The sequence below is a fragment of the Geotrypetes seraphini genome, chromosome 3 (assembly GCF_902459505.1).
Source record: "Geotrypetes seraphini chromosome 3, aGeoSer1.1, whole genome shotgun sequence".
Classification (NCBI taxonomy): domain Eukaryota; kingdom Metazoa; phylum Chordata; class Amphibia; order Gymnophiona; family Dermophiidae; genus Geotrypetes; species Geotrypetes seraphini.
The window spans coordinates 112,495,974-112,516,199 of NC_047086.1; the positions used below are offsets into that span (position 1 = coordinate 112,495,974).

Sequence of the window (20,226 nt, forward strand, 5' to 3'; positions counted from 1 at the left end):
ATGAAATTTCCCACCCCTGATTTTCAACAGATGCCCTCTTGTTGTCCTTTAAGGAAAAAGAGATCCTCTTCCACCTCGATACGGCCTGTGACATATTTGAACGTCTCAAATATGTCACAGGCCTCTCTCTCTGCATTCCTCGAGTGAGTACAGCTGCAACTTCGTTGCAACAGTCGTTCCTCATACGGGAGATCCTTGAGTCCTGAGACCATCTTGGTGGCCATTCGCTGAGTGCGCCTTAGTAAGAGGACCCCTAAGTTGTTTAACTGCTTTTTTATCAAACTTTTCAAACCACTCTCGTATGTCTTGTGTGGGGCTATCCCCTGATATTCATCAGCACATAATCAGTTAATGTTTCTTAATAGCAGCACTAACTGCTAATGCTGTGGCAGGTTATTTTATGGGCAGTCCAGAGGCAGAATTAGCACGTACCGTATTTTTTGCTCCATAAGACACACTTTTTGTCCCAAAAAAGTGAGTGGAGAAAAGGGTGCTTCCTATGGAGCGAATACTCAAAATCACCCCCATTACCTTGCAGGACCACTGCTTGCCCCTCGCCCGCCACCGCCGCTGCTGGTTGCTCACTGCCGCCGGAAGTAGAAGAAGGGAAAGGCCAGGCGGGTGCTGCGATTGAACGCCGCCGGCCCATAAGCCTTACCCCTGACGTCAATTCTGACATTGGCGAGAAGGTCCGGGCCAGCCATTAGATGAACACTAGACCACCACTAGACCACCAGAGGGGGTACAGGGTACAGAGCCTGGCAAGGAATGTGGGGTTGGATAGAGAGCCTGGCAGGGAGTATTTGGTTCAGAATGTTTTCTTCTTGTTTTCCTCCTCTAAATCTAGGGTGCGTCTTATGGAGCGAAAAATACGGTACTCATGCAATTAAGTGCTGATAGCCACTTAACCACTTAAGTAAAATAGGCAAACTGGACCACATAAAATACAGTCTTGTCTTTAACTGGTTTTATTTAGGTAGTTAAGTGATCGTACTTAACCAGATAAAGAATAGTCAATTGCACAAACCTGGACACTCAATGCTAGTGCCTGGAAATGGTCCAGCATTGAATATTCGAGGATAACCCTAGCAGTGGACAAAAAAAAATGCTAACTACTGCTGGTTGAATATTTACTCCAAAGTTTATGTAAAACTTCTCAGCCTGGAAAAGAGATGGCTAAGGGGGATATGATAGAGGTCTATGGGCAAACGTGAATCAATTTTATACTCTTTAAAAAAAGTACAAAAACTAGGGAACACTCAACAAAGTTACACAGCAAAACAAATAGGAGGAAATAGTTTTTCAGAGGCTGTAGTGATAGCAGTTAATGTATCCGGGTTTAGACAAGTTCCCGGAGGAAAAGTCCATAATCTGCTATTGAAAACCACTGCTTGTGCCTGGAATCAGTAGTATGGAATCTTTTTGCTCTTTGGGATTCTGCCAGGTACTTGTGACCTGGATTGACCATTGTTTGAAGCAGAATACTGGGTTAGATGGACCATCGATCTAGCCCAGTATGGCTATTTTTATTAAGGGCTCCTTTTACTAAGCTGCGCTAGCAGTTTTAGCACGCGCTTAGCACGCTAATGCCACCATTGAGCTGGCGTTAGTTCTAGCTGCGTAGCGCGGGGCCAGTGCATGCTAATATTCTGCGTGCACTAAAAACGCTACCGCAGCTTAGTGAAAGGAGCCCTAAATTACATTACATCGTGTATTTATAGTCTGCCAGAACCAGATCCAGGCAGCTCACAAAAGTTAAAACTGGAAATTCCCAAGACTTAACAATAAAAATACATTGTCTCAAATCTTACACTCTAAAATTACAATCATTACAAAGTTGACAAAACTTGCTTATGAAATAATTGAGCATAACTAGATAGTTTTTAAAGTTAGAGACAAGGAGTTCCAGAGTCTGACAGCTTAAAAGCAATTCATAAAAATGTTTATATTTTACCTTAAATCAAAAAATGAAAATCTAAAATTCACTCAAAAGAATTGGAATATAAAGACTAAAACAGCAAATTTATGCAATATAACTTCCTGTCTCACCAGACCTAAGGCATTACTTTATTTATTTATATATTTTTATTTATGACTGTGTGTCATGTATATCTTTGATTCCTGTATTAAGCTTTACAGCCAAAACACAGCCATGTTGAGTCACCATCTATTGATATCCTTGTAAATAAAGACTGTCAGATTTATATTGACTGGTGACCTTTTTTGACTCTTTGGACACCACTTTGCAAGATTTATTGTCTATGGGTGTGGTGGACTTTTTTCTTCAAGTTCATATTTTTTATAACATATGTGGACTTTCATTCTAAGGGCTCCTTTTATCAAGCAGTGATAGAGTGTTTTATCAGGGTCCAGCAAGTTAAATGCTCTGATGTTCATTCAATTATTAAAAGACCATATAGCCCAGGGATCTCAAAGTCCCTCCTTGATGGCTGCAATCCAGTTGGGTTTTCAGGATTTCCCCAATGAATATGCATGAGATCTATGTGCATGCACTGCATTTAATGTATATTCATTGGGGAAATCCTGAAAACCCGACTGGATTGCGGCCCTCAAGGAGGGACTTTGAGATCCCTGATATAGCCTATCTAGTCTGCTCATCCATGCTATCTACTGCCCTTTCTCTCCCTTAGAGATCCGATGTACTTGTCTGAAGTAAACATACTGAAAGACTAAAATATCAATGCACATATAGACGTCTAATGTGTAATCTATGTGTTTTATAGGATTTTATACAGACAGTAGGTCACATTCTTGACTTTCAAACACTGGCAAACTGGACATTGCTACTTAAGGATAAAAGAGATGCCGGCTCACACTTGTTACGTTCAGTGGAGAATTTTAGTCGGCATCTATCTCCAGATCATCTCCCTTTCAGCATAACTAATGACTTCATCAACTGGCAAGGTGTGAAAGTGTCTGCAAGCAATCGTGGAATAGACTATAATGTCAAATTTAATGAAACAGGATTTAATATCACTGGGAGTGTGTTACTCCCCAAAGAACAAATCATGAAGCTGCCTACAAACACCCCTATAGTTAACATTGCTTATTTTACCCTTGGACAACTGTTGCCAGCTAACTCAGATGGACATACTTTGGTGAATGGGCTAGTAATGTCAACAATTGTTAAGACTAGTTCCCAAATAAAAGACATTTTTCTAACTTTTGAGAAAATTAATGGTAGCCTAAAAGAACCTCAGTGTGTCTTTTGGGACTTTGATGGTCCGCAGTGGACAGATACAGACTGTCATCTTGAAAATGAAACACATAAGGCTGTTGTATGTAGATGCACTCATCTGACGTCATTCTCAATCTTGATGTCTCCAACAACACCCTCCGATAAAGTTTTGACTTACATTACCTACATAGGCATAGGCATCTCCATGGCCAGTTTAATTTTGTGCCTTATTATTGAGGCTGTAGTCTGGCGACATGTGACAAAACATAAAACAGCTTTCATGCGCCATGTTTCCATGGTGAATATAGCCATATCTCTGCTATTTGCTAACGTCTGGTTCATCATTGCTTCAGTAGTAACCCAATTAAGACAGGAGAGGTCGAATAACAATATTATTGAGAATGCCTGCATAGCATCTACATTTTTCATTCACTTTTTCTACCTCTGCTTGTTTTTTTGGATGCTCGCATTGGGCCTCTTGATCCTTTATAGGACAGTTCTTGTCTTCCATGAAAACAGCAAGTCGAGAATGTTGTCCATAACATTCTGTCTGGGTTATTTATGTCCTCTGGTCATATCCGTCATCACAATTGCAAGCACTCAGCCACACACTGGCTACAGAAGAAAGGATGCATGCTGGCTCAACTGGAATAATAGCAAATCACTTCTTGCTTTCATTATCCCTGCATTTCTTTCAGTTTTATTCAATGTTATCATTGTAATGGTGGTCACATCCAAGCTGCGAAGACCAACAATTGGAGAAAGAACAACTCAAGATAAAAATACCATAGTCCAGATTGGAAGAAGTATTCTAATTCTAACACCACTTCTGGGACTTACCTGGATCTTTGGAATATTAACAGTTGTTTACAAAGCTGTACCATTCCACATTGTGTTTGCTATACTTAATTCCTTCCAGGTAAGAACACATTGCATATTTTTTACATCGGACCAGAAACTATATTAATAACTTTGTTGTTCTTTTCATAGTACTTTAGAAAGTCAAGTCTTCAAGTGTCGTGGTTAGCATATTTCTTAGATGCTGCCTGTAGAATTTAAATTTATTTATGTATTTGGTTAATTTTATATTTAAATCTAGTACATATATTTATAGGCATAGTTAGCATTGTGAGGTAAAGGTAAAGGGGGTAACGAGTCAATTGTGGGTACAATCAAAGCGGTTTACATATACTAATTGCAGGTACTTTTCTGTCCCTATTTTAACACAGTGAGACTTATTTATTGATTGAACTTATCTGCCTATAACCTAGGTGGATTCCAATAAACATACACAAAATAATATTACACACATAATAAAAGAACCAGGCAGTACTCCATTAAAAATAATAGTATACCATCTACTGCATAACATCACATCAAGTTCATATATTGTTCATGCTCAATTACTACTAACTGGGGTTAACAGTACAATAATATGTCTTAATGGTAACTTGCATTGATAACTTCCCTTCTTCCCCCTTCCACCACCCCCCATGTTTCTCTTTGGACACAGAGTGTTGCTGGATATCCATGGACAGTAGCGTTTGCCACTGGCAATATTCAGGCACTGTACAGATAGCTATGCAATTAAAATTTGGACAGCCTTCTTGCAGCTTTACGTTTATCTGCATAGCTATACAGAGTTAGGGTTTATTGTATTTGTTAAAATTATACTTTTACAATATAAATCAAAGTGATGTACAGTAAAAATGATAAAAGTCAAAAAAGAATGGTAACTAAATAAAGGGCTTCTTTTACAAACTTCAGTAGAGGTTTCTACCGCAGTTTTGTAAAAACCAACGAGAGAAAAGAAGAATAGGCAACCAACCCAAAAATTTCACAAAGTCACATCAAGTTAAGTTATGCCTTCACTCTGCTCCAGTGCTATACATATAGGGCTCCTTTTACAAAGCTGCATTAGCGGTTTAACGCGCATAATAGCACGCACTAATTTGCCGGCTGCGCTAGCCACTAGCCTCTTGAGCAGGCTAGTGCGGGGGTTAGTGCACACTAAAAATGTGCGCGTGATAAAGCTGCTAACGAGGCTTCGTAAAAGGAGACCATAGTGTCGAGGCGGTTGCAGCAGCCATTTCCTTGGGGCAGAAATAAGGGGGTTGTGCTCCTGCCTCCAAAGTACCACTTCATCACTAGGGGGGTCTACCTAAACTGCTGGGGAATTTGGAAGCTGGGGATTGGGGGCTTATACATGGCGTAGGTGGGGTGTTGGGGGGAGGATGGGAAGAAAGGAGGGGGGCTTTGTAGAGCAGACAGGGAGGGGGATCACAGCGCTAAAACAAAAAATGTTATGCGGGTGCCAGCCAATGTTCAGTGCCAGCACCCGCATAGTTAATCTGGTTGAATTAGGGCAGCTTTTCAGCTGTCCTAAATTTGCCTGTTTAGCCATGTGGGCACCAGCATCCACATAGCCTGGGGCTCCTCTCTAACGCTACCCCCTATATTGCCCCTGATCTGCCCACTTTTTCAGGGGATGGTCAGAGGCAATATTCTTTTTTTTTTTTTTGTAAATCTTTATTGACATTTCAAACTTTATAATGTGATTCCCAACCCTGTCCTGGAGGAACACCAGGCCAATCGGGTTTTCAGGCTAGCCCTAATGAATATGCATGAGAGAGATTTGCATATGATGGAAGTGATAGGCATGCAAATTAAAGAATCAGAAAAAAACTGTATGAAAATACATTGTTATCATCACATTATTACACTGAACAATTTTTTTAACCCCTTCTTATCTTAATTATAAACTATAATATTATATGTAATGTAATGTAATTTATTTCTTATATACCGCTACATCCGTTAGGTTCTAAGCGGTTTACAGAAAATATACATTAAGATTAGAAATAAGAAAGGTACTTGAAAAATTCCCTTACTGTCCCGAAGGCTCACAATCTAACTAAAGTACCTGGAGGGTAATAGAGAAGTGAAAAGTAGAGTTAGAGGAAAAATAAAAATAAAATAAACATTTTAACAAAACAGTATTGATCTAAATACTTTGGAAGGTAGAAGAGAGGAGAGAAAGGAATAGAAGCAGAAGGGGGAGCCGTTGAACAGTAGAATTCTGGAGAAATTTAAATGATAGAAATAGAACAAAACAAAGACAAAAGGCAAAACAATAGATAAGATTAAAGATAAATCATAAGCTGGAAAGAAAAATAAAATAAAACTTTTCTTCAATCCACGGTTTCAGCGTCAGTGATGAAGTGGAGCAAGTAAGTTTAGGAGGAGCGATTGACGTTTCCAGAAAGGGCTTCTTCAAGGAAGAGACTTGGCAGACAGTCCCAGGATGCCTATGTCTCCTCCCCTGCGATGTTCTCCCATCCATGCATTCCCTCCCAGACACACTGCCCGTGCCCCAGCCGCTCCAAGGAGGCTGCCCCAGATGAGGCCCACGGTGAATATAATAAAATATAATATAATAAAATAATAATATAATATAATAATATAATAATAAAATATAATATAAGAATATAATAAAAATTAATTTTACTCTTCCAAATAAATATTCCACCCTCCCTGGATGTGTAAAGGAATCTATATTCAACAGCATTGCCGCTTTAGTGACACTGAATGTCTGAGGTTAGATGACAACAGGTGATTTAAGTAAACTTATACATACCATCATCGGTCAATATTCAAAGAGCTAGATTCACTAACAATAGAGATTCAATTGCTGTTGGCCGATTTTCCAAGAGCGATTGATTCACTATTAGGTTTGCATGCAAATGATTTGCATGTAAACCCATGTAACTGTCGTGACAAGGGAAGCAGCCTCCTGTCACTGCTGTCAGGGCTTCTGTCGGGTTGTTGGTTTTTTTTTTTTCATGGCACAGATATTTTGTGTGTATTACATGCGCAAAATATCTGTCCCATAAAAAAAATAATTAAAAATCCCCCACCACTGGCATGCACTCCACCCATGACGTGCAGCGACCCACAAATGGCAGGAGGGATGCCCACTCCCTCCTGCCACCAGACTCTCTCCCCCCCGCACCAAACTTTTAAATACAGCAGGAGGGATGCCCACTCCCTCCTGCCGTCAGGCCCCCCCACACCGCTATCAATCACCCCCCCCCCCTTCCTCTTTTGTTACAGGGAGAGAATAGGAATGAATCTTTGTCCCTGCATTAATCTCTATGTTCTACCTTTCCCCATGTGCTCTCTCCAGCTCCCAGCCTCCATAGATTCACTATTTTTCCTCCTCTCTTGTCTTTGGCCACCTCCAGTATTTTTTGTGTGTTAGCAGAAGACCATCAATAGAGCAACTACTACCCCAAATAAAGGGGCACAGGTGACACAACATGTGCTGCAGTGTTGTACCAGGGGAGCAGTAGCAACTTCCCTCTTAAGAGCACTCCTGTGTTCATTAAGATGTAAATGCAAGGGACGTGAAGTCTGACCCACATAGATGAGATTGCAAGGGCAAATAATGCAGTAAACAACATGATCAGATTCACATGTAGTTACAAACTTCAGACGATATGCTTTATTCTCTGCAGGATGGACAAACTCTATGGATGTCAACATGACGTCACAATTAATACAATCACCACATGGGCTGTGATGCCCCGCGCGGGGAAATTCATCCCACTTGACATACATGCATATGACATTGTGTTGACATCCACGCATGTGCAGAGGCCCTCCAGGTGCGGCCCCGAGCGCGGGGAAGGAGACCGGAGGTTCGTGTGGAAGTAGGGCTGGGGGCAGAACAGGGAAGGCTGGGGTCAGAATGGGGCGGCGCCGGGTGTTCCGTTAGCTGCCTCTCCTACTCCTCATGTGTTAGTGATAGTTTCTTCAGGATCTTCCTGTTCCTCTTTTGCTAGTGATGGCCTTTTGGGTCTCTCTCTCCTATGTATACAGTACTTCACATCTCCATTTTCCTCTCTAGGTTAGAGCACAGCAACTGTTGGGAAGCTCAGACCCCAGTCTGAGGTTACTGCTTTGTGGGTCAGGGGTGGGTCATTGCCTTCAGCAGTTTGGAGACCCCTCTCCTGTGTGATGGTAGTATGATGACATACCCCCTCACATTTTTAAGTAACCCCAGAGGTACACCTATCATTGGCTGAAAATTTCTACTTTAAAACCTATTGCATATAATTTTCTAAGGCCCTCTTTTACTAAGCTGCGGTAGAGGTTTGTACCACATCCAGGCGTGCTACATGCTCTGACATTGGACATTGGAGCAGCGTTGGAGCATTTAGCGCTCTGGGCCACGGTAGAAACCTCTACCAAGGCTGGGGAAGAGGGGGGGGGGGGAGGAAGGTAAGTTGGCCATTTTTCCTTTTCTAATAGAATTAGAAATTCCTACCCCTGGTAGGAAATCCCTACTTGGGATCTATCTAGGTACTTGGTACCTAGGTTGGCCACTGGGCTTGATGAACCTTCAGTCTGTCCCAGTATGGCATTTCATATGTTCTTATGTTTGTGTTTCTATTCTGCAGACAACTAATTTATATCACATCTTGATTTTCTCCCTATCCAGTTTGCTAATATTTTTGAGGAGGTGATATATGAGGAGCCAGGCTATGAAAGCAGTAAAGGCAGACTTAGGAAGGCCTATTGCCAATCAGATTACTTGGTTTCCCCTAGTCATATAAGTAGTTAATCAGAGCACTTCCCTCTCACAGTGCCAAATGTTTTGTAAATATCATGTGAAATTAATTGTTTAAGGGGCGCCGAACTTCCCTCATGTACTAGGTTCAGCATATCCCAGTGGATCCCATTCAAATACGAGACGCATTGTTCTGATTTCACTTCATGACACCAGAGACCTCACCCTTTTGTTAACCAAATGGTGGACAAAAAGAAATTGTGACTCCCTGGGGGTCAAATGTTTAAAAATCTTCCAGTCATCCAAACTTATCCTGTGTGTTTATTAAACATAGCTTTCAAATCTTAGCTATGGTCAACCAGAAATCATTGACAGTAATATTTTTTACTATAAAAGTAATCCAGCTAAATTCATCCGTCTGCCTGGAGTTTTAAGAACAGCATTTACCTTGTTTTAATGATTTTCCTGCTGTGCTATATAAAAAAAGGCTTCCCATTTACTGAAAAGTGGAAGAATAATAGAAAATTATGGAGAAAAAGATTACTTTATTCTATACTTTAAAGTAGGCAAATAAGTCATAAAATGCCAGATTTACTTCATAATGAGTACTCCCCTCAGGGAGTGCAGCAAAATGAAAAAATAAATATAGAACAGAATATTGATTTGGAATAACTGCAGTGTTAAAAATATGTAATTGCAAAGGTTCAGGCTAAAAACTATAGGTGGCAAAACAAAAAGAAAAAAGCTTTTAAAATGAACATAGGAAGACCAGAATTTAGGGGCATATATAAACAGTGATGGGGCTTAATTACTAAACAGCCTTTGCCCTCTAATCCTATAAAAAGCGCTGAAAATTATGCATGGAAATTTGGGCATGCAGAATTTAATTGAATAACACGCTAATTAATGCCAATAATTGGTGCTTTTGCCAGCAATTATTGATACAAATTAAAATTAATTACAAGTTGTGTACGTAAATTTAAGCCTAGGATCCATGCTAAATTTTGTGTGCAAGTCAAAAAAGGGGGGCAGAAATAGAGGCCATGGATGAATCAGTGGCATTCCTTTAAGGTTATTTATTTATTTCACATCTACTATAACCAGTGGTCTCAAACTCGCAGCCCGGGGACCACATGCGGCCCGCCAGGTACTATTTTGAGGTCCTCAGTATGTTTATCGTAATCACAAAATAAAATAAAACAGTTTCTTGATCATAAGAACATAAGAACATAAGAAGTTGCCTCCACTGGGTCAGACCGAGGTCCATCTTGCCCAGCGGTCCGCTCCCGCGGCGGCCCATCAGGTCCGTGACCTGTGAAGTGGTTTCTGACCACTTCTATAACCTACCTCAGTTTTATCTGTACCCCTCTATCCCTTTATCCTCCAGGAACCTATCCAAACCCTCCTTGAACCCCTGTACAGAGTTCCGGCCTATCACATCTTCCGGAAGCGCGTTCCATGTGTCCACCACCCTCTGTGTAAAAAAGAACTTCCTAGCATTTGTTCTAAACCTGTCCCCTTTCAATTTCTCCGAGTGACCCCTAGTGCTTGTGGCTCCCCACAGTTTGAAGAATCTATCCTTATTCACTTTCTCTATGCCCTTAAGGATTTTGAAGGTTTCTATCATGTCCCCTGTAAGTCTCCTCTTCTCCAGGGAGAACAGCCCCAGCATTTTTAACCTGTCGGCGTATGAAAAATTTTTCATACCTTTTATCAGTTTAGTCGCCCTCCTCTGCACTCCCTCGAGTACCGCCATGTCCTTCTTGAGGTACGGTGACCAGTATTGAACACAGTACTCCAGGTGCGGTCGCACCATTGCGCGGTACAGCGGCATGATGACTTCCTTCGTCCGGGTTGTGATACCCTTTTTGATGATGCCCAGCATTCTGTTTGCTTTCTTTGAGGCTGTCGCACATTGCGCCGATGGTTTCAGTGATGTGTCGACCATCACCCCCAGGTCCCTTTCCAGGTTACTCACCCCTAGCAGTGTTCCCCCCATTTTGTAGCTGAACATCGGGTTCTTTTTCCCTACATGCATGACCTTGCATTTCTCTACGTTAAAACTCATTTGCCACTTTTTTGCCCAGTCTTCCAGTCTCGTTAGGTTCCTTTGCAGGTCTTCGCAGTCTTCCGTGTTTCTAACCCTGCTGCAGAGTTTGGTGTCATCAGCAAATTTGATAACCTCACATTTAGTCCCTATCTCCAGATCATTGATAAATATGTTGAACAGTAGGGGTCCCAGCACCGACCCCTGCGGAACTCCGCTCGTGACCCATTGCCATATGTCTCTTTAGCTATAAATGACAATATTATTATTATTAAGACTTAGCCAAAAGGAAAGATTTAATAATAATAAACAGTTTATATACCACAAGGCCGTAAAGTTCTATGTGGTTTACAATAGTTAAAAAAAATACAATAAAAAGTTGCATACAGTAGAACTAAAAAGTTAGAAGCCAATAACTAAAAAAAACCACTAAAATGATCTGAATATTGAATAATAAGGTTTTTACAAATCAGCTGCTTAAATACTTCTTTAATAAAACATTAATACTTCTTTAATAAGACATTAACTATTTTTTCTGAGGCCCTCCAAGTACCTACAAATCCAAAATGTGGCCTTGCAAAGGGTTTGAGTTTGAGACCACTGTGCTATAACCTAAGTGGTTTATAGGCTAAAACAGATAGGACAGGAGCACCAAATTAACCAGTAGGAAAGAAAAAATAACAGTCACACACAGAAAGGATCTCATAGGGAAGAAAGCACAATGTCTCCGCAGATGTAGACCAGCCATACCAGAGCAACAGATTCTCTATTCAGAGGAGAAAGCTTGGGAAAACAGTCAAATCTTAACAGCTACTTTGAATTCTTTGAGTGAGGGATATTCTATGAATGGCAGGAGAAAGGGAGTTCTAGGTAAAAGGTGCCATGAAATAGAAAGCTTGATGCCTTGTAAACCCTAGCTGAGCTTGTCGGGGCCCCAGTAGCACAAGGCAAAAATTGTTCAGGGAACACAGGAGGTGGGCTGGACAGTAGGGAATTGATAACGAGGATCTGGAGATAGGGACTAAATGTGAGGTTATCAAATTTGCTGATGACACCAAACTCTGCAGCAGGGTTAGAAACACGGAAGACTGCGAAGACCTGCAAAGGGACCTAACGATACTGGAAGACTGGGCAAAAAAGTGGCAAATGAGTTTTAACGTAGAGAAATGCAAGGTCATGCATGTAGGGAAAAAGAACCCGATGTTCAGCTACAAAATGGGGGGAACACTGCTAGGGGTGAGTAACCTGGAAAGGGACCTGGGGGTGTGGTCGACACATCACTGAAACCATCGGCGCAATGTGCGACAGCCTCAAAGAAAGCAAACAGAATGCTGGGCATCATCAAAAAGGGTATCACAACCCGGACGAAGGAAGTCATCATGCCGCTGTACCGCGCAATGGTGCGACCGCACCTGGAGTACTGGGTTCAATACTGGTCACCGTACCTCAAGAAGGACATGGCGGTACTCGAGGGAGTGCAGAGGAGGGCGACTAAACTGATAAAAGGTATGGAAAATTTTTCATACGCCGACAGGTTAAAAATGCTGGGGCTGTTCTCCCTGGAGAAGAGGAGACTTAGAGGGGACATGATAGAAACCTTCAAAATCCTAAAGGGCATAGAGAAAGTGAATAAGGACAGATTCTTCAAACTGGTGGGAGCCACAAGCACTAGGGGTCACTGGTAAGCTGGTTCCCCAAAGGCATAAGCTGTGAAAGTCATAAGGGGTATTTTAGATATAATTCTTTTTTTGACCAGGAGACAGTGGTGGGATTTTAACAGGCTTGAGACTTTATGCGTGTAGTTATAGAATAAGGGCAACTGTGCCTACATTTAGGTGAAGAAATTTGAACCATGTTTTCATTGGCGCAAATGGCCTAAAGTTAGGGGTGGCTCCTGGACCTAATCATGATTCTATAAACCATGCCTAACTTTAAGCATAGTTTATTGAATAGCTCTTTTTTTTCAGCGCCATATTTTTAGGCGCCATATATAGAATTTTTCACCTCCTGGTGTTTAACATGCAGATCAAAAAGGAGTTACCATGTTACACTGTCAGATAAGCAACATTAACGATCACAGTAAATATATAATATGGCAAGTCTAATTAGGGGATAAGGAATGGGTAGAGTCTGTGCCATTCAGTTGTCATGGGTGTCGTTAATAAGCATTCTAGGGAGACCGGATTCCTGGAAGCTATACAGGACTGCTTCATGGATCAGCTTGTCAGAGAACTGACGAGAGGAAATGCCACTCTGGATCTAATCCTTAATGGGCTAAGAGGACCTGCAAAGGATGTGGAAGTAGTGGGACCGTTGGGAAACAGCGATCATAACATGATCAAGTTCAAAGTTGAAGTAGGAATACCAAAGGGAAAGAGAACCACAGCGACAACTTTTAACTTCAAGAAAGGAAACTATGAAGCAATGAGGGTAATGGTAGACTGTGGAGCAAGCCTGGTCTTTATTCAAGGACACGGTAAGCGAGGCGCAAAATGGGTATATTCAGACAAGGGTGCAAAAAGAGCCTAACAAAAGACCCGGCGTGGATAACTAAAGAAGTGAAGAAAGCGATAGGGGATAAGAAGAATTCATTCAAGAAATGGAAAAAGGGCAAAACCGAGGAGAACTGGAATGAACACAGGAAGTATCAAAAAGAATGTCACCTCGTGGTTAGAAAAGCAACAAGAGAATATGAAGAGAGGCTAGCCAGGGAAGCACGAAATTTCAAACCGTTCTTCAGATATGTTAAAGGGAAGCAGCCGGCTAGGGAGGAGGTGGGACCGCTGGATGACAGAGATAGGAAGGGAGTGGTGAAGGAGGAGAAAGAAATGGCGGAAAGACTAAACATGTTCTTTTCATCAGTATTTACAAAAGAAGACACATCCAACATACCGGAACCTGAACAAATCTTCAAAGGAGACCAAGCAGAGAAATTAACAGCCATGAAAGTAAGCCTTGAAGACGTACACAGGCAGATAGAAAAATTAAAATCTGACAAATCGCTGGGCCTGGACGGAATCCACCCTAGAGTATTGAAAGAACTAAAGGAGGAAATAGCAGAACTACTACAGCAGGTTTGTAATCTATCCCTGAAAACAGGCGTGATCCCGTAGGATTGGAAGATAGCCAATGGAACGCCCATCTTTAAAAAGAGATCGAGAGGTGACCCGGGGAACTACAGACCGGTAAGTCTGACCTCGGTTCCGGGGAAAATGGCGGAAGCGCTGATAAAAGATAGCATCGAGGAGCATCTAGAGAGGCATAAACTTATGAAAACAAGCCAACATGGCTTCTGCAAGGGAAGATCGTGCCTGACGAACTTATTGCACTTCTTCGAAGGAATTAACAAACGGATGGACAAATGGGGACCCTATAGACATTGTATACTTAGACTTCCAAAAAGCCTTTGACAAGGTAATAATAATAACAACTTATATACCGCAATACCGTGAAGTTCTATGCAGTTTACAGAAGATTAAGCAAAGGTAACAAATTGATTGACTTTAAGAGGGGAGGAAAAAAGAGAATTAATAGGACAGAAAATTCATTGTTGAGGAGAGAGTGATCAATAGGATAAGTTAATCGCTATAGAGGGGAGAGAAAAGAACGCCTACTTCAGAAACTAAAGAATCATGGGGTGGAAGGAGACATACACAGATGGATCAGGAATTGGTTGGCGGACAGAAAGCAGAGGGTAGGAGTGAAGGGCCACTACTCAGACTGGAGGAAGGTCATGAGTGGTGTTCCGCAGGGGTCGGTGCTTGGACCGCTGCTATTCAATGTATTTATAAATGATCTAGAAACGGGGATGAAGAGGGAAGTAATAAAATTTGCAGATGATACCAAACTATTCAATGGGGCTAGGACTAAAGAGGACTGCGAAGATTTACAAAGGGACCTAAACAAACTAGGGGAGTGTGCGACGATATGGCAGATGAAGTTCAATGTAGAGAAATGCAAAGTCTTACACGTAGAAAACAGAAACCCGAGGTACAGCTACACAATGGGAGGGCTGTTACTGAGTGAGAGTTCCCAAGAAAGGGTCTTGGGGATAATAGTGGACATGACAATGACTGTTTACAGGATGTGCCTGCGAGAGGCATTTTCTGGAGGCCAGTGTATCGCAAACTATGTGCCACCTGAGATTTCAGGTGCGTCACAACACACTGGCGAGGAGGAGAGTCATCCACGCAAGCTGCCAACAGGACGTGCCTCTCGCGGCGAGAGGCACATCCTGTAGGAAGTCAGCCAGCGTGGATGACTCTTCTCCTGGCTGGCATCTCTCCTTCTCTCCCTGCACCTTCCAGATCCCTCCACCGAAGTGGGTCGCAGCCAGATGGGCCTCCGCACACTTCCGGGTGCACTGGCTTTAGGGATCCTTTTACAAAGGTGTGCTAAGTGTTTTAGTGCGTGCTAAATATTTACACGCGCTAAATGCTAATGTGTGCATGTTAGTCTATGTACGCATTAGCGGTTAGCATACATGTGCGCGTGTATATTAAGCGCGCGCTAAAATGCATAGCGCACCTTAGTAAAACAGGGGGTTAGTGTGCTGCTGGCTGGAAAGTTTGCAAAAACACTGCTGTAGGCAGTCAGCCGGTGCCAGCGACTCTCCTCCTCGTCGGCATCTCGCGGCACACTTTGAATCTCACTGTGCCGGGCACACAGTTTGTGATTCACTGGATTAGAGTATGGGTTAGGGTATGGAAAATAAGAGGGAGTGAGGAGGAAAAAAATATAGACTTTAATGATAACTGTTTGCTATCATTTATGATGATATGCATGGATGGCTGTATTGAGAATACCAACTCCACAATCTATTTGCTTAGATATTTTCAGTGAAAACCAGATACCAAAATCCACAGAGAGAACAAAAAGAAAATGAAAAAGAGTGATCAAGAGGACCGGAAGGGGTATCAGACAACCCGGCACACAAGGATTGAGTCAAGTAAAACTTACCAAGTTATGAAAATACATAATTAGGTGGTGGAGGTTCCATGGGGTTAAATGAGGAATTGCTCCCAGCACTCAATCCTTGTGTGCCGGGTTGTCTGATACCCCTTCCGGTCCTCTTGATCACTCTTTTTCTTTTTTCATTTTCTTTTTGTTCTCTCTGTGGATTTTGGCATTTGTATTGAGAATAGACTTAGTAGATAGAGACAGGTTGTTCACCCTCTCCAAGGTAGAGAGAACGAGAGGGCACTCTCTAAAGTTAAAAGGGGATACATTTCGTATAAACGGAAGGAAGTTCTTCTTCACCCAGAGAGTGGTAGAAATCTGAAATGCTCTTCCAGAGTCTGTAATAGGGGAAAACACCCCCCAGGGACTCAAGACAAAGTTAGACAAGTTCCTGCTGCACCAGAATGTACGCGGGTAAGGCTAGTCTCAGTTAGGGCACTGGTCTTTGACCTAAGGGCTGCCGCGGGAGCAGACTGCTGGGCACGACTCAGCAGCAGCAATTCTTATGTTTAATAACATTTGTTGTCAATACAATAGATTTCATATAAAAAGGTGTACAGAAATTAGGTGGCATTATTCTAAAGGCTATTAAGCCCTAAATTGTGTTTAGCATGTAAAAAAAAAAGTTTTAAAACATTTTGCGTTAATGTGGCAGTTTGTGCATGCTAATCATTTATTTTATATCAAGGGGCATGGCATGGGCAGGGAATGGGCATGGAAACATTATTTAGCTGAGGGGAATTTTTATAAAGGTCACCAAAAATTAGGAACCCCAAATCTGAGTGCTAAGATAGTATTGTATAAAGGTGCGTGGGCACCCAAATTTTCTTATAGAATAGAGCCTACTATGGAATTTACCCACCCACCCCACCCCCCTTTTATCAAGCTGTGCTAGAGGTTTTTAGAGTGGGCCAGCGAGATATGTGATCCGATGCTCATAGGAATTCTTTGAGCATCAGAGCATTTACTGCGCCGGCCTGCACTAAAACCTCTAGTGCAGCTTGATAAGGGGGGAGGGGAGGGGGTAATTGCCATAACAGGCCAACATTTATACCATTGCAAAGGAAGATTGAATGCTGACACCTAAATGTTGGTATCTAAGCACACAACTTACAGTATTCTATAAGTTGGTACCTAAATGTGACTCGCCCATGCTTTGCGCATTCCTCACCCTTTGTAGTTCCATGTTAAAGTACCTAGGCACTAATTCATTTATCCCCATTTGGGTTCCAAACTTCTGTTTGAGCACTTAAAGTTGGTACCTAATTGGCATCCCATTTGTGACACACTACGAGGAGCTGCTAAAAAGTTCTCAGCGCAATCAAAAAGAGAATGTTGTGGAGCCATGAAATTTACAAGTTATTCCACACTTCTCTTGACACTTTTCATTTCAATGAGGCAAATGCATCTACCGGTAGTAAATGGGCAGAAGTATAGGGAAACCAAGTCATTGTGACATCACCAGTGAGATTGGCTCTTAGGTGGAATGAGGCATTATGACATCACAATATGAGGGGCCACTGAAAAGCTCTCAGCCCAACCTAGAAGAGAATGATGTGGAGCCATGAAGCTTACAAGTTATTACACACTTTTCTTGACACTTTTCATTTCAATGAGGCAAATGCATCTACCGGTAGTAAATGGGCAGAAGTATAGGGAAACCAAGTCATTGTGACATCACCAGTGAGATTGGCTCTTAGGTGGAATGAGGCATTATGACATCACAATATGAGGGGCCACTGAAAAGCTCTCAGCCCAACCTAGAAGAGAATGATGTGGAGCCATGAAGCTTACAAGTTATTACACACTTTTCTTGACACTTTTCATTTCATTTCATAGCATTGAAATAAAAAGTATCACGAAAAGTGTGGAATAACTTGTAAGTTTCATGGCTCCACGTCATTCTGTCCTTGATTGGGCTATGAACTTTTCAACGGCCCCTCATAAGTTGAATTAGGAGACTAGTGAGTTATAATCAGGACTGGCTCAAGGGACTGTGGCACCCTGAGCCAACTTTTGTATCGGTGCCCTCTCCATCAACACTCGCAATCTAGGATCTCTCCTTCCACTCTCTTCCCCCAACCAGTGATTCAGAATGTGCTTCTCTCAATTCTTCCCACACACATACACACACTGACGTATCACAATGGCATCACAATCCCAGTTTGGCATCTCTTCTCTCTTTCCTCCCTTCTATTCTCTGGATACTGAACTGCAGGCAGAGAGATAGAGGAAAGGGAAGAGAGAGTTGCTAGACTGGGATTTTGGTGCCCTTTATCACTGGCACCCTCAAAACTATGGAGCTGGCCCCTGATTATGATTAATGTAAGCTAATTGGATAATGTAGATTATTAATTTTTTTGCAAGTCCCATGCTCTAAGCAGGGGTCTCAAAGTCCCTCCATGAGGGCTGCAATCCAGTCGGGTTTTCAGGATTTCTCCAGTGAATATGCATGAGATCTATGTGCATGCACTGCTTTCAATGCATATTCATTGGGGAAATCCTGAAAATCTGACTGGATTGCGGCTCTCAAGGAGGGACTTTGAGATCCCTGCATGGAAAAATCAGCATGGAACATGAAAAAAAATTGTATTTTAAAACCCCTAAATACTGCTGCTTTTGCATTCAGGAAACCCCGGTGTTAAAATTAGTTAAGTCCAGATTTTCATGCCCCTTAATATGGCTGAGGGATAAATCCGGAGCTAGACCCAGGAGTTATCTTGCCTTGTCTGCCAATTCTATGACTCCAAGCACAGGATGAAGGGTTCTCAGTGCCAGGCCTCATGGGCCGAAAATAGGCTCATTTTTGAGAGATTACCAAATTCTACAAATTAGTCTTGTTCTTTGATATTGAAATAAATATTTTAATGTTTCCCTTTCTTTTTAGGGTTTTTTAATTCTATTGTGCGGAACTCTATGGGATAATAAGGTATGTACTTGTATTTGTATAGTAGTAGCTAATTTATGAAGTTCAACAAAGATCTCTGTTATGCCTCCTGCAGCCTTACCCTGGTCTTAACAGGGCTGTAAAATATGCTTTATATAATTCAGTATTGTTTTAGGACCTTACTGTTAGTGATTTCCTGCCAGGAAATGTAGCCTGAGAAAGAGTATAAACGTATTTCCATTAGTCTGTATTCCCTCTCAGTTAAACCTGAACTCTCTGTCTATTATCACTTCCTGGCTATCTCTGACCTCTGCCTGATAAGGTCATTCAAGATGCTTCCTTTCTTCGGCCACCTAGAGCTAATCTCTGCTCTAATTGGCCTCTCTCTAGTGACCCTTCCTCTTACCTGGTGGGCTTCCTGCAGTACCTGTGTGCCTTAACAGTCTTGCTGTTACCCTCTACTGGAGCTCACCTCTGACCTCTGGCGTACCTAGCATATGTGACACCCGGGGCCCATCATTTTTTGATACCCCCCATCTATATGAAAAATATGATTTTTAGTAACAATCCACATATCGCACAAGAGTGTACCTAGGAAAAGGCAGCATCTTAAATACTGCAGTGAGCACTAGAACACCAACACATACATTGTAAAACTAAACAAGCCAGATCTAAACAGTCAATTGATCCTGTACAGTCGATGCTATCAGAAAGCCATGTCCCTTTCATACACACAGACAGATACACCCTCACCCAATATGGAATAATCACAAACTAAAAATAAAAATATGTAGACAAAAGTTAAACTGAACTGCCAAGAAACCAGACTCTGCATACAATGCAACACCACAAAAATAGTAATACATGTCCTCTAATACTGCAAAATATAAAGACAGTAGATGTAAATTTGAAAAAACTGATACATAACAATCACCACTTTACAAATTAACGAATAAAAATAAAACAAATAATAAGAAATAAGAAAATACCATTTTATTGGACTAATCCCCGTAAGCTTGGTCCCCCTCCCCAAAAACCACCTGATTCCATCCACACATGCCTTGAATTGTTTTATATTGAACTTATATTAAAGTATAAAAAAAGAAACAATATTCTGTACAATTGTCAATTTATAAATCAGCGTCTTCTCCCCACTCTCTCTTCCCCACTTCCCTTCAGCGTCCTCAGCCCACTCTCTCTCCACTTTCCTTCAGCGCACACACATAAAAACAAGCAAATAATTTTATATCATTTTCATTCTATTCATTCATAGAAATTAAAGTCTAAATAATGCCAGTCACATAACAAAACATGATTTTACAAAAATAATTTCCTGCACAGTCAAGCCTGCAAGGATTACTAGATGTCTTTCAGCAGCTCCCCTCCCTCCCTCCCCTTACCTTCATGGCCAAGTCAAAATGATCTACCAACAATAAAATTTTAAAAACACAAAGCACACTGTACGCAGAGAAAATGTTAATTATCATTTATATTCCTCGGGTTTTCAAAGAGGTCAAGGCAGATGACTTTATGTAATGTCACGTCAATAACAACTATACAAA

General features: G+C 41.6%; 1 protein-coding gene across 1 annotated transcript in view; it reads left to right on the top strand.

Moving 5' to 3' along the window:
* The window catches only part of ADGRF1 (adhesion G protein-coupled receptor F1), a 125,499-nt gene that overhangs the window by 83,254 nt on the left and 22,019 nt on the right, over positions 1-20,226 (top strand). Inside the window, exons 11-12 of the mRNA XM_033938361.1 lie at positions 2,745-4,118; positions 18,665-18,706. Of these exons, the coding sequence (XP_033794252.1) occupies positions 2,745-4,118; positions 18,665-18,706 (1,416 nt within the window). The remainder of the gene's footprint in view (positions 1-2,744; positions 4,119-18,664; positions 18,707-20,226) is intronic.